Below are 15,739 nucleotides of genomic sequence, written 5' to 3' on the forward strand. Positions count from 1 at the left end.
CAAAAAGACCCCAAAATAAATCTATCAAAACATTTGCCACAAACACCACCCTAACCAAGTATTCAAGGTTAACGTCACCAGTAGGTCACGTTGATATGCGTCCTCTGACATGATACCTTGAAAAGAGCACATCACTTCTGTGGTTTGTTCCCCAAATATCTATCATCTCAGTCTGTTCATATAACATTAGACAAACCCAAACTTAGAGACATTCTCTAATCACTACCCTTCAAATATGCTGAGGTCATGAAAAACAAGGAGAGACCAAGAAACCGTCCTAGAGAAGACCAAGGAGATGGGACAACTACATGTACTACCAGATCCTGAACTGTTCAACTGGATCCTGGAACAGAAAATGCACATCAGTACAAAAACTGGTGAAATCCGAATAAAATTTGTACTCTAGTTAACAGAAATACACCAATATCTTTCTTCATTTTCATTAACTTATGATGGTCATGCTAAAATTTTAAAAAGCTGGGTGAAGGGTATACAGGAACACTCTGTACTATCTTTGCAACTCTTCTGTAAATCCAAAATTATTTCAAAAGGAAAAAAAAAAAAAAGAAACCATTTGCCAAGACTTGTTCCTGGAAGACAGACTAGCAAATAATTCATTTGCTCCATAATTCTATGCTGAGGTTATTACAGCACTTCAAAAGGCTGATGTAACAGACCTAGAATATGAACGTCTAGATGACAACTAGTGATAACTGTAGCTTATTAGTCTGGCACTCTAGTTTGCTAAAAACACATATTACGTAGCTTGCTAGAAATGAAAAAAAAAAAAAAAAAGAATCAACTGATTTTGCAACTGTGGTATTTCAATTTCCCAAGGCAAGTAATGGTAACCACCAATGAAGTCTGAAAACCATAGATTCTGAAATCTACGTTATCTCAATACTTTCAACAAAGATAATCAAGGAAAGTTCTATTAACAGATATGAGTATGGTTACATGGGTGTTTGCTGTATTATCCCTTAAACTCTATTTAGAAAAGCGTTAAAACATTCTCCCAAATTGTATGCTCTACCTCACAAAAACGAAAAGTTCCACAAATAGCAGGTAAAGTTTAAAGAACAGTAACAAACTTTCATTAGTAATTTATCCTGCTATACACAAGGTATTTTAAACAAACTTACTTTCTAGTTCTTCTTTTTCAAACTTGGTGTTCACAGTTGAGCTGGTTTTGCCAAGATCCACAACGGCTTCTTCATCAGGACCCTAAAATGAAATTATTCTCATTTACTCATGACATCAATATACACCAAGGACCTTCTACTAATAGGGGCATTATTTGAAATAGTTAAAAAACAGATAACAGATTACCTTTCTCGCAAAGAACCTCGCAAATAATTCAATTCTTATTATACCTAACTGCATTCTTTTTAAATTATTCCTCTAGGCTTTTCTCCCCCCCCAATCCACAGAAGATTATTTCAAAATTTCTTGGTAAGAATTGAGGTGACAATTTTTCACTGGTCCTTCTATGGCAGTTTACTAAGTAACTGGTATGTATATTCACTTCAACAGAAAGACCATCCAGATCAGAAATGAGAGAAAACTGGGGCTGAGGGGTGACCCTTAGATATCAATATGGAATGTTTTCTTTATTGTTCTTTGCTCTTAGGTCCTCTAGTTAAAAGTGAACACTGAATGCAGCTATACTGGGTTGTATTATGGTTCCACATAAAATGATCAAAAATGAGTCTATAGATTAAATATGTAGCACCACTTCCACTTGCAAATTAATCAAGAGCCAGTCAAAATTAGAAGAACTTTTCATTTCTCTGCAAAGAAAAAGCTGTGACAAAATTTAACCTTTAAGGAGATCCTAACTTTGAGTTGTCTAAGTCTACCTTCATATTTGTTCCCTTCCTCAGTTCAACAAAAAGAAACATCTATATGGTAAAATATTGCAGAGACTGTTTTTAAGAGAATACAATTTTAGCTTTAACTTCCCTTCTGAAGCTTCTAACTTAACTTTGAAAGGAACGTTATGACGCTCGAGATTCTGTGCCACAGACAGAGACAGACGAGCAGATGCCCTTCCCTCAAAAAGTCTTCAATTTGAGCTGTAGCCCTCCCTGGACCCTGGCCCGGCATGGGTCAACTGCAGCTGTGCAAGGAAATACTCGGCCTGGCCAACGTTTCCCAACGCTCGGAGGCCTTGCACCTTGTCTAACATGACTACCACAGGGGCACCCAGACTGGGCGGGCAAGGAGGACGCCACCACTTGCAGTTCCTCAGCAAAGTCTATTCCATTTTAATACTAGAGAACAGTGGACAAGGAGGCAACAGTGGACAAGGACTCTGCTATGTCCAACCAAGCCCGGGACCAGGGAGACACGCTGAAGGAAGACTTTCAAGAGTTTGCAAAGATATGCCAAGGATCTGAGCAAGAGCTGGCCGATATTGAACAAGCCCGGCTGAACTTCGAGAGGAACACGGGGCAGCCCACAGAATCTGTGCTGCATACGCGGCCCACTGAGGAACCCAGGATACGAAACGTCGTTCAGCAAACCAATCACACCGGAGAGGGCCCAGCCTATGATGGTTTTGCCAAAGAATCAAAGCAAAAGATGAACGCAAGGAAAAGGATGGTCAGGGAAGAGGCTAAAGACCCAGAAATGACCTGGAAGGGGCTGGGGGCTTGATGAAGACACAGGTGGATACCCTGGATCCAGTTGTTCAAAGCAGGCAAAAGGACGGGCAACAGGAAATGGACACTGTTCTGACTCAGATGGAATCGAAGTATTACAAACCTTCCAAAAGCAGGAGTAAAGAGCTTTCAAGAAAGAAAATGAATCTAATTCATTCTCTTTGAAGGTCCTTATGCTATGATTGGTACTTTTGCAGGCAACAGAGACCACTGGAGTTATAGAAGAGAATTAAACAACAACAATAATAATAATAATAATAATAGCAACATTAATTACAACATTAATGGTCCACTGAGTATTACTTTTCAAGAATACTTTTTATCCATCCAATTATAGTACTTTTCAAGTTTTGCAAGACACGTTTTCAGCCATTCCCATTTTTATGGGTGATCTTATAGTCCCGGATCTCCTCTAACACTCAGAATAAACCAGAAAGAAACCGTTGACACAGTTAGCTTCTAACCACTGTCAATGTCCAAGCATAAACTGAAAGACTACTTTAAGAAAGAATCAAATAGGAGGTTGGTTAAAATGATCTTCTGAAATCTCCTCCTACTTCTGATCTACAATATCACACTTTTGTATATACCTTTTTTCAATGTATACACTAGATTCATACACAACTGTTCCTTATTATCTAAACTCTGTGTCTAAGTTCTCTTATCTGAAAATTCAGAAACTGAAACAATTTGATTAAGTTTTTAAACAAATCCCCTGCTACCCAAACCCTCAATTATATGCTTCCCAAAACTTCCCCGAAACCCAGAAACAGTACATTAAGGCAATGCAGATCTTGATATCCAAACTTACTTTCTGAAGATTAGATATCCAAATATATAATCAGATAGATTTGGCTATCAAGAGGTTGTTGTATAGGACTTTGAAGGACTGGTGTTCAATTTAATACAGAAAACTCAGAGAAGCTAAACGACTTACTAAGGTTCCATATCTAAAGGAGTAGGAAGCAGGCTGTGTAGACTCCAAGATATTTTCATATAATGGACTAACAAAGAAGACCAAAAACAAACACGATTTACGGTTCTTCAAACTGCCTCACAACAATCATACACCCTTAGTAATGAGGAAAGGCTAGAGTAGAAAGTATAGGAATACACACACACACACACACACACACACACACACACACACAGTACAAGAAAGAGTAGTTAGTAATTACCACCCATTAAGCATGTCACACTCTAAAATTTGTAGCTCTCCTCCAGTGATTTCATGCCCAGGTACAAAACACAAGCAGTCTCCTGAAGGACAATTATCCAAGAGGTAGCATACTGTGTATTCTTAAAGGGATTAACTGCTCCCATTCCAAACTTTCATTAGCAGGAACAATTGCCAAGATAGAAAGCTAGGAAGCAAAACATTTTTCTCTTAGCCCTATGCAAAAAAAACCTGTTTTCTTTCTACACAGATACACTTACATGTTTAGATGTATTACCAACACGATCAGCTAACACTCAAAAATAGCTTAAGTTGGACACCTAAACATCTATCATACAAAAATCCTCCCAATATGTCCAAAAAGTGACATGTTGAAAAAAGGGTGCCATCAGCATATCCCCTCCTGACCCACCCAGCTTTGCTCCCGTTCCATAGTGTCTGTGAAGCCTTAACTAAGTCACTTAACTTAAAGCCAGGTAAGAAGATCATTTTATTGTGACTGGGCTTTCAACAAGAATGTCTTCATGTGTAACTTGCAGAACAAACTAAAGTTCAAACTTTTAAAGTCTAAAAATTTACTAGTTCTGTAAAGACAGGGTTGGGGGGAGGGTTCGTCTGCATTTCTCCCTTCTCTTAAAAATTTCTCGTAGCTTTTCGACAGCTGTGCAACATGAATCAAAAAGGCAACCTGCTATAATGCATTTACATTAAGGAAGCCACACAAATTGGTCATCTTGACATATTACGAGTAATACAACAAAGTATTCAGGCTGCATAAGGCTAAATACTGAAAATCGCTAAGAACAAAGCTATCAATGCTTCAAGGGGGTAATACATTTCTGAATTAAATAGACTGCATTTAAAATCCTATCATTTTAGGATAATGCTTCAAATATATAACATAAAGTATGTTAATATACCGTATAAACTACATTTGCGTTGACATATATACAAAAAAATGCACGTACGTAATAAATCTTCGGAAGGCTAACTTTGAAACTGCTAACACTGTCTCACACTAATGATTAGGAAAGCAATTACACACACATGTAGCGTGTAGATTTTTTTTGTTACAAACATGTTTAATTTTAGTCATTTAAAAGGAGAATGAATTCAAATTTCTATCTGTTAAAATATCACTTATTTTTACATTAGCATCTAGAAAAAAAACTCTTCCTCATTTTTTAACTCCAAGAATATAGTGGAAAACTAAAACCAGTAACAGCAAAGAGCAACCCCTGACATCAAAATGTTCTTAACATCAGATAAGTGACATAGGCCGATGCCTATGAAGTCTTCCTAAAAAGAAATAATGCTAAGGCATTGAGAAAATTCAAATACACGGAAGAATTAAAAAAGCACCCAAAGTATGTCAATGTAAGACTGACTCACTCTAATCTTAAAAAAATTATTTTGCCTTAATGTCGAATTTCTATCCCATTTCTATTTATAAAATAAGGTAACTATTCAGAGTACCAGTGTTCCATAATAAAGAAGACAATAGATTTAAGAATTAGCCATAAAAGATCATAATGAAAATTTAAATTCTCTATGTATGAAAGGACACATGCACAAGGTTATTTATTTATTGCAGCTTATAACGGGAAAAGACTGGACACAACCCAAGAGTCCCTTAATAGAGGTATGGCTACACACCAATGGAATACCAAGCTACTGGGGGGAAGAAAAAAAAAAACGAGGACAGTCTATGTACGGGCATGAAAAAATATCTAAGATCTATTATAAAATGAAATATACCAAGGTAGAGAACAATATATATGGTCTGCCACTTTCTGTGTAAGAAAACCCCCAGAATAGGAACATCTGATTTTGCATAACGAAACACTGGGAAGGACATACAAGAAAAAGAAAAACTTATTACCCATGGCAGTAGAGACAGACTTCTGAATTCATTATTGTTTACATTGCTTTGATTTATTTTAACTGTGTGAATACAGAGGCTTAAGTACGCCATGTTCTGAAAGTCATTTACCTATCTATCTTGGTGCACGGTGGGAGGAGATACTACATGAAAATGCCAAGCACAGGGCATAACCCACCCAAAAGGCTCCCATTTTTACTGAACTAAATGAGGAAACTATTCTGTGTTTCTACAAAAAATGCTTCCCTAGATTAGATAAGCCTTATGAGTTACAAACAAATATCTATTAGTTTCCTAATTAAAAGTGAAGTGAAGGCTTAAAATGTATCCTGAACAGTATTATGGTCATATAGAATTATTCACAGGAAATGCCTACGTAAGTATCTAGGAGAAAATGCCAAGATGCTGCAACTAACTTTCATAACAATATAAAACTATTACTTTAAGGGATTGCAGCAGGGGGCGAGGGCGGGGTGGGGGGGTGGCGGCACCTGGGTGGCTCAGTGGGTTAAGTGTCCGACTTCGGCTCAGGTCATGATCTCATAGTTTGTGAGTTCAAGCCCCACGTCGGGCTCTGTGCTGACAGCTCGGAGCCTGGAGTCTGCTTCCGATTCCATGTTTCCCTCTCTCTCTGCTCCTCTCCCACTTACTCTCTCTCCCTCCCTCAAAAAACAAATAAACATTAAACAAAATTTTTTAAGAGATTTTTTTTAACGTATTGTAAATTCAGACATACCTAAAGAACTTGTTAAAATTCACCTGCCGTTGCTCTACATTAGACATGCTGATTCAGGAGGCTGAGATGAAGAACGAGTGTGTCTATGTATAATGACCTCCTTATGTGATTCTGATGCACACCGAAGTTTGAATACCACGTCCTTGGGTTATGATTCAGACTGAAGTCCTACATATTTAAACTGCTCTTCACTAAAGACTGCTTCGTGCCCTTAATCATTTTAGTAGGCCTGCCTGGGACCACTGCCAGCTTCATTTACATGGTTTTGATCCTTCAGAAAATGAAAAGTACATTCCAATTCACAATACTGTAAAATTATTATACACTTTCATTGTAATACACAGAACCCCAAATCTATTAGTAGAGTTCTAAAAATTGATCTGTATGTTAGAAGATTACCCCCAAAATGTGCAAGGTAATTTACCAAAGTATATATAAATAACAATGTTGTCCCCCAAAATACAAATTTCCTCCAAATAATTCCAATTCCCAACCATATCCCCAACTACCACCAAGAGGTGAACTTAATTAGAAAATTTTAAATTTATGGCCAAAAAGCTTAAGAGTAAGGCAAATAATCTTTCCTAATCCAGTTAAAGGGAGATCAATAATCAATGACCACCATTTCATAAAATAAAAAGCCAAAGAATGATATTCATAGTTTCTAAAGAACTCATTTAGTATTTTTTAATCCATTCATTACTCTAAAAAAAAAAAAGCGGAAAAGAAATAAAAGGTATATGGGAAATTATTGCAAATTTAAAATTGCAAATATTATTTTTATTTTTTTAATGTTTATTAATTTGAGAAAGAGAGAACGTGCACATGCAAGCAGGGAGGGGCAGAGAGAGGGAGACAGAGAATCCCAAGTAGGCTCTGCGCAGTCAGAACAGAGCCCAAAGCAGGCATCAATCTCACGAACCCCGAGATCATGACCTCAGCCAAAATCAAGAGTCAGACACTTAACACACTTAACTGACTGAGCCACCCAGGCGCCTGTAACTAAAAATTTTAAACTCAGGCAATCATGCAATCCCCACAGGAAAAAAAAAAAAAAAAAAAAAAGAAAATTTTGAAGCCTTGAGAAAAATGCTTTGTCCCCAGACACAGGAGGAACTGAGCAGATTCAAACACTGTAACAAAAAGCCTTCAATCGCTTCTCGGCCTTTTGGCTAAGATCAAGTGCAAAAAGCCTTCAGAAATTTATTTCAAATACCACCGTTAAAACTAAAGACAATGAGTTTTAAAAGAAAAATTTCAAAAGAAAAAAGTGAAGAAATGGAAGAATGTAGGGGCGCCTGGGTGGCTCGGTCGGTTAAGCGTCCGACTCCGGCTCAGGTCGTGATCTCGCGGTCCGTGAGTTCGAGCCCCGCGTCGGGCTCTGGGCTGATGGCTCGGAGCCTGGAGCCTGCTTCCGATTCTGTATCTCCCTCTCTCTCTGCCCCTCCCCTGTTCATGCTCTGTCTCTCTCTGTCCCAAAAATAAATAAACGTTAAAAAAAAAAATTAAAAAAAAAAAAATAAATGGAAGAATGTAAGAGTAAGAAAGCTGAAAGAGGTATGGGGCAATAAAAACTGGCAATTAATGGCCTCCAACAGTAAAGAGGATCACTGGAGACACTCTACTGTCACACGCTTCATTACAAGGCACAAGAGTCATGGGCAAATGGAAAGCCTCATCAGGGTTCTACTTGAAATTATAAATCACAAATATTTGTTACTTTATTTCTACGAGGAGATGCATTCATTCCAAGTTCTAATTCAGTACATCACACCAAAAAAAACCATATAGAAATCGCTTATTTTAGGGTTATCAAATATGTATATAGTTATTGACAGAAATAAGCATAGTAACAAAATCCATTTCCAAAACAGGTTTTTAAAGAAACGATGTAGACTTCATTGGTGGTATAAATGCATAGAAAGGCACAGGCATTCTGCACCAAAGGGAAGAAACCATGCACACACAAAGATCCAATAGATGTTTTTCAGCAAAAGAAGGCCCAGTAGGTTTCCTATCATGATTCCCCATCTTCAGTCAGCATGGGGTTCTCATTACCTAGGTATTTTTAGAGTTCCATTGCATTTTTCTAGTGAAAACCCAACAGGAGACAGGCAGGAAATCCCTCAGCAATATGGTCTGTTTGCCTCTTCTTCCCCTGGATAATACCCCTGGATCCCCATAAATCCAACAGATGATGAAAGAAATCTCATTCATTTAAAGACTAGCAATTAAGGAACTCATCCATTCATTCAACAAATATTTAGTGAGTGCATACTGTGTGCCAAGCATTATGCCAGGTACCAGGGATATATCAGAGAATGAAAAGCCAATACAGTCAAATGTCCAGCTCAACAATTACTTTATAGCTGCATGGCTCCCAGTGATGAGAAATCCAGAGGTAAATGAATTGTCTTTTCCGTTCCTAATGAATATATGAGACCTCATAGGTATCGACAGGTTTTACTTTTTTGGTTCAATTTTCTGATTTTATATGTACATTTTACACACACACACATGCACGTGCACACACACACACGCACAAAGCTTAAGTGACTTAAGATCACACTGAGCTGGTCAAAGAACTAAAATTAAACGCCAGGTCTCTAGTCCCAATTAGATGGGTTCTTTATCCACTAGACAACAGACCAAGGTCACTAAAACATATGTTGAGGACACATAGTACTTTTTCTTTACACCATTTCTCAAAACTTATAATCACATATTTGTGTAACTACTTCTTTGGCTTTCTTTACATGTTTATGCAACTACTCATTTAACTTCTTTCTACTATCTTCCAGTAGAAAAATAAGTTCCAAGATGTGGGAAATCGTGTCTGTTTTCCTCACCACTATATCCTAACATTGAGCAGGACTCTTAGTTAAGTTCTCTAATAAATACCTGAATGTCGAGTATGTTTCAAAGGACAAGACACTCGGCTAAAAATTTATACTGGATTCACTCAAAAACTCCTTACGAACACAATTAAAGCTCAAACATACAAAGGTACTCAATATTTTGAAATTTAGTAAATTGGTTTAAAAACAAAAAAGCCCATCATCGACACATGATAAAACCTAAATTCAATTCACAAGCAAGAATTCGCAGCATAATCAAACAAATGAGGTTTTATGTGAAACAGATTTTATAACTACATAACACATTTCACTAATTCTTCGCCTAAGTCATTTTCCTACCTGCAAAAGCAAAATCTGTGATGTGTATTTTCTTGGCCAAATGATCAAAAGTCAAACTTTAACATGTCAAAGGCATAATATTGAGGAAAAAAAGAAAGGCAAAGATTAACAATATATTCATAAATCTAGTCACATCCTTTTTTGACACTTGAGATTTACAAAATCTGTTATTAAAACAGCATCAGAAGATGCCTACCACAAATTAATCTCTTTCCCAACAGCCTGGCCAAAAATAATTTTTAAAAGCCTTATTCAAGTAATATTAACTGATCAAAAACCAAATTTTATAGAATAATAAAGATGCTACAATCATTGCTAACTTTTCACAAGGAGTTACTCTTTTCAGCAGATGACTTCCACAGCCAAGGACACAGAGGATGATACTATTCTAAGCCAGTGCTAATAAGCCTGACATTTCTTCAAGCTTCACTAATAAACTGAAAAAGCCAAATCTGTTTGTAAATAAAACACAAGATCACAACTAGATACATACAGGTAACTTCTTCTCCAGGCGAAATCTTTCCATGGTAACGTATAAATGCCTTGTCTTTGACAACGTAATGCTGTTAAGTCCCTTGAAGATTCCAGGGACAGTGAGTACATATCTGATTTAGGTCACTGTGCTTTGCACAGATGAACTCTTCTAAGTTGCTCTCATGGTACAGCCAATCACAGTCTTCTACGTTACCTAATCTTCCAAGCTAATAACTTATACAGGGTCACAGAAGAGACTCCGAGTATAATACACACATTTAGTTGTAACTGAAAACACCAAAAGAGAAACAAAGCAATCAGTTTTCAACGGAAACCTTTCTGCAGGGTTAGTTCGAAAGACAACATACTCTAAAGCTATATGGGGATGACTGGAGGGAAGGAAGGAAAAACTCCCAAGGGCTGGTTAAATCTAGCCCTTTCAATTAATTTCAGTTAAGACCCAAAGATGTTTTCAACCAAAAAAAAAGTCTTATCATTACCACATTTAAGCCAACTTGGTGTAACTATATTAATAGCAAGACGAGGAAATCATATTATGGTTTATAATTATTCTAACCAAAATGAAGTATTCATATGGATAACAGCTAAATGAGAAAAAAGGAAATGAGAAGCACTGCTCCAACTTTCAGACTCAAAATCTTACACTCTAAAAATGACAGAAGACCTCAAAGGGCCTTTGTTTACACAAGTTTAACACCTGTATTTATCATAGTGGAAGTAAAACTGAGAAAGCTTTAAAATATTTAAATTCAACTTAAAACAATAAAATCATTGCATGTTAACGTAAATAACATTATTGAAACATAATCATTTCCAAAAATAAAATATTTAGTGAGAAAAAAGGCTTTTACATTTTTGGTCATCTCTAATATCTGACTTATTAGAAGACAACTAGATTTTCACATCCACTTCTCTAATCGAGGATACGATTTATTTGATTGAATTATATAAAAAAATCCCGGGTTGGGGAGCCTGGGTGGCTCAGTCGCTTAAGCATCCAACTCTTCATTTCTGCTCAAGCACGATCTCGCAGTTCATGAGATCGATCCTCGTGTCACGCTCTGCATGGACAGCACGGGGTCAGCCTGGGATTCTCTCTCTCCTCTCTGCTCCTCCCCTACTCGCTCGTATGTGTGTGTGTGTGTCTGTGTGTGCACGCACGTGTATGTGTGTGCATGCACGTGAGCTCTCTCTCAAAATACACAACTAAAAAAAAAAAAATTCCCGGTTCACATAATACTGTTGGAAAGGGGAAGAGTGTTTTAATATTCTTTTCAAGTAAGGTGGATATTCCTCTTTGATACCTATCACCAAACTTAAGAACTAGTCTTTTTTTCCTTATTTATTTGTTTGTTTATTTATAAGTAAGCTTTACACCCAAGATAAAGATCAGGACCCTGAAATTGAGTCACATGGCTCTACTGAGCCAGCCAGATATCCCAAAAGTAGTCATTGCTTAAATGTCAGTTTGCAAGGTGGAATCTAAAACAATTTCAAATGATGGGTCACCTGGGTGGCTCAATCAGTTAAAGCGACCAACTTCGGCTCAGGTCATGATCTCACAGTTTTTGAGTTCGAGCCCCACAGCGGGCTCTGTGCTGACAGCTCAGAGCCTGGAGCCTGTTTCAGATTCTGTGTCTCCCTCTCTCTCTGCACCTCCCCCTCTCACACTCTGTCTCTCTTAAAAATAAAGAAATATATTAAAACAAATAAAACAAATGAATGTTGTTACACATTGTATACTGAAATCCACTGGTCTATCATGCACTTTGAATGGCTCACCCATTTGCAAAATATGTTTTCACTGGGTACTAGAAACTTTCCAAACTTCACATTTCATTATGCAATTTTTAAAAATTACACTTGTTAATATCAGTAATCTTATCAGAGACATTCAACTACTAAGAAACTGACAAGGTCAGGCTGGCAGACACGTTTTCCAAATTTCCTTTTTTATCATGAAAGCTAGATTTATTATCACTGGTAACAAATATTACCAGCTGTTTTTTCCTGAAGTGGCAGGTTCACTCATTTCATAGCTTTTTAAAGAAATATCTGCCAAATGCGAAGTCTGAATAAACCACAGTTTAGTCTGCAGTTTTTCTTTCAAGTAAAAAGGCAGCTAGTTTGAACTCACATTTCAAGCAATCACACCAGTGTTTTTTACTCCAGACAATTACTGGTACTTCAGTATGTAGCAGAAAGGGTTTTCATGCATACTTCCTATTTTCTCATTCAGAATATTAAAGCAGTGTGCACTCAAAGGTTCAGATTTACTAAAATAGTGCTTCATCAGGACATCCTTAAGTGAAAAATTCATTTCCCTTTTTAAACAGAGAATGCCTCCCAGTGCGGTTTGGTACCTCTGCCTTGTGTTGGGCTAAGAGACCCATCATTTCACTCATCATTGTGTCTGCACCATCAATACAAATTCCAAAACAGTGGAAAAAGCAAATAATGTCTTAGCACTACTATAAAAATAGTTTTGACCTTACAGATCCCCTGATCTCAGGGACTGGCAGGGGTCCATGGACAGCACTGCTAAAGCACTGCAAAAGGCTTTATGTTTAAAATATAGAATTAAAGACTGTGGGTGAGGGGGCACCTGGCTGGCTCGGTCTGTGCAGCATGTGACTCTTGGTCTTGGGGTCATGAGTTGGAAGCCCCACACGGAGCACAGCGTTGACTTAAAAATAGATAAGTAAATAATGAATAAGTAAATAAAGTGTTGTGAGTGGATTATATTCTTTTTAGTTTCTCTATGATATTGTTTGTGTAACATTTTATTTATTTTTTTAAGAATTGTAAAAAGTTTTTTTTTTAATATTTTTTTATTTTTGAGAGAGAGAAAGAGAACAGAAGCCAGGGAGGGACAGAGAGAGGGGAACAGAGGATCTGAAGCAGGCTCTGTACTGACAGCAACAGCCCTAGGACTCGAACTCACAAACTGTGAGATCATGCCCTGAGCTGAAGTCGGACACTTACCCAGTTGAGTCACCCAGGCGCCCCCAACAAACATTTTAAAGAACGAAGACTAAAAAGTATCATTCTGTTATTCTGGGTTTCTAGAAAATAATAAAAATACTTATTGAGCACCTATTATGTGCCAAAACTATGCTAAACACGATTGCATATATCCTGTTTTTCTATAGCACATTTAACCTTCAGATATTTCATTAAATCCTCCCAACTCTAACTAAAGCTCAGAGATGTTAAATTACTTCTGCAAAGTCACAGATCTGGTAAGCAGTAGGTTTAGGATTCAAAACTAGTCTTTCTCGGCCCATGCTTTTCCTCTACTCCAACTATGCATAAGGAAGGGGCGCCTGGGTGGCTCAGTTGGTTAAGTGTCCAACTTCAGCTCAGGTCATGATCTCACACTCTGTGAGTTTGGGCCCCGCGTCAGGCTCTGTGCTGACAGCTCAGGGCCTGGAGCCTGTTTCAGATTCTGTGTCTCCCTCTCTCTCTGCCCCTTCCCCACTCATGCTCTCTCTCTGTCTCAAAAATAAATAAAAACATTAAAAAAAAAAAAAAAAGAAATGTAAGGAAAAAATATCCAACCAGAAATGATTAAAACAAAATTCTAACTGAACATGAATGAAAAAATGTCTACCAAATTCATATAAAATATAATCTCAATTAAATTAAACACATTCTTTTTGGGTAGACACATTTGCTCCCCGGTACCATCAAAGTCTTTACTTTAACAAAGCAAATAAATGGCATTTTCTATAGAAATATCTATTTCCCAAAATGTAATCTTAAATTCACTGAAGACCTATACCAGATTAAGAATTAGAAGCCCCAATGGCATCAAGTTACACGAAAGCATATAATTTATCATATTATTTTTAATTTTTTTTTAATGTTTATTTTTGAGACAGAGAGAGACAGAGCATGAACGGGGGAGGGTTAGAGAGAGAGGGAGACACAGAATCTGAAACAGGCCCCGGGCTCTGAGCTGTCAGCACAGAGCCCGATGCGGGGCTCGAACTCACAGACTGTGAGATCATGACCCGAGCTGAAGTCGGACGCTCAACCGACTGAGCCACCCAGGCGCCCCTATCATATTTTAAAAATATTCAACCTTTCTGTGATTTATACTTGGCAAGTAAACATAAATTTTAAAAAAGCAAATAGAAATCAGAAAAACTGATTTCAAAAATTCTCAATACATCACACCCAGAATAAAAAGCATCTGCAAACAATCAGGTTCAATACCAATTCCTACAATAGCCTCTTGAAATTTACCTCCTATAGAAAATCTTGGCCCTCCCCACTAGTACTTAAGAGCTTAAAACCCTGGTCAGGCATAGGTCTCCCCCAACTGGATTATAAAACCCTGAGCACAGGGATTTAGGTAGAAGAAGGGGGAGGAGGATGGGCAGGGGAAGAGAAAAGGAAGGTTAAGAGCTCGCAGGGAGACAAGAAGGAATCACATACATAGATTTTTAATTTCCAAAATTGCAAAACAAAATTAACTCTTCACCAAAATACAAAAGATTCATTTCTCCAACATGCTCCCTGTTGTGATGGTATCCTGGGCACTACTAAAGCCAATATTCAAATTAAATGTTAAAAATCAAGTTTACAGATTAAAGAGAAAGGTAAAGTTTTATTCCACTACTCTTGATAAAAAGCTATTAACTCAATATATAAGCTCAGGAATTTTAACCTGGCTATTTCTTTAAAGATTTTTCAGTTTTATGTAATAGCAATCTTTATTTTTTAAGGTGATCTACTGAGATATGGTCGACATGTAGAAATCTGTACATATGAAATACATACAACTTGATGAGTTTGGGAATAAACACACACCCATAAAACCACCATCACCACCAAGGCCACAGACTTGCCTGTCACCTCCCCAATTTATTACTACTACCACTACTATTATTATTATTATTATTATTATTATTATTATGTGTTTATGTGTGGTAAGAACATTTGTCTTAGTCTGTTAAAAAAATGTAAGTATATAATACAGTATTGTTAGCTGCATGCTGTTACTGTGTAGTGTATAACACATATCCAGAACTTAATCATCTTGTGTAACTGAAACGTTGTACCCTTTGACCATCACCCCCCTCATTTCATCCTGGCAATCATCCATTCTACTCTCCACTTCTATAAGTCTGCAATAAGTGAGATCCCACTGTATTTGTTATTCTGTATCAGGCTTCTTTCATTTAGCCATACACTTATGTAAATCAAAACAGTCTCCTTTATTCCCTTGTTCTCTCTGCTCCATTTTCAACCTTGTCTCCATTTCTGTAGTGCAAACAGAAGTATATACATGCCTACAAAAAAAGGTAGCCACGTTACACGTCACTGTTATGTACATAACAATTTAAAAATACATCCTAAAGATTTTTCGGTATGAGTACACAGCAACTACATTTTGAAGTAAATTATTAAATTAACCTGTATGTGGTGGAAGAAATCAAGTCTTAACACAAGACTCCCCAAAGAAGTATTCCTCGCATACCACAGCCACTCACCAGAGGTACTTTCTGTTTCCATCTTGTAACTGTTCTCTCATAACGAGAGTCGCCATCATAACTTTAAATAATATCTCGTTTTAGGCAG

The 15,739-nt window shown here is 37.2% G+C and overlaps 1 protein-coding gene across 13 annotated transcripts in view; it reads right to left on the reverse strand.

Annotated features, from left to right (window-relative positions):
* Positions 1–15,739, reverse strand: part of SLC4A7 (solute carrier family 4 member 7) — a 111,732-nt gene that overhangs the window by 68,287 nt on the left and 27,706 nt on the right. For 7 of the 13 annotated variants that reach the window (XM_043595568.1, XM_043595571.1, XM_043595566.1 and 4 more), the window contains exon 2: positions 1,143–1,224. In XM_043595568.1, the coding sequence (XP_043451503.1) occupies positions 1,143–1,224 (82 nt within the window). Of the gene's footprint in view, positions 1–1,142; positions 1,225–10,148; positions 10,333–15,739 lie in introns of those variants that run through there. The other 6 variants (XM_043595575.1, XM_043595572.1, XM_043595565.1 and 3 more) reach the window with 6 other exon arrangements.

Source organism: Prionailurus bengalensis, chromosome C2 (genome assembly GCF_016509475.1).
Source record: "Prionailurus bengalensis isolate Pbe53 chromosome C2, Fcat_Pben_1.1_paternal_pri, whole genome shotgun sequence".
Taxonomy (NCBI): Eukaryota; Metazoa; Chordata; class Mammalia; order Carnivora; family Felidae; genus Prionailurus; species Prionailurus bengalensis.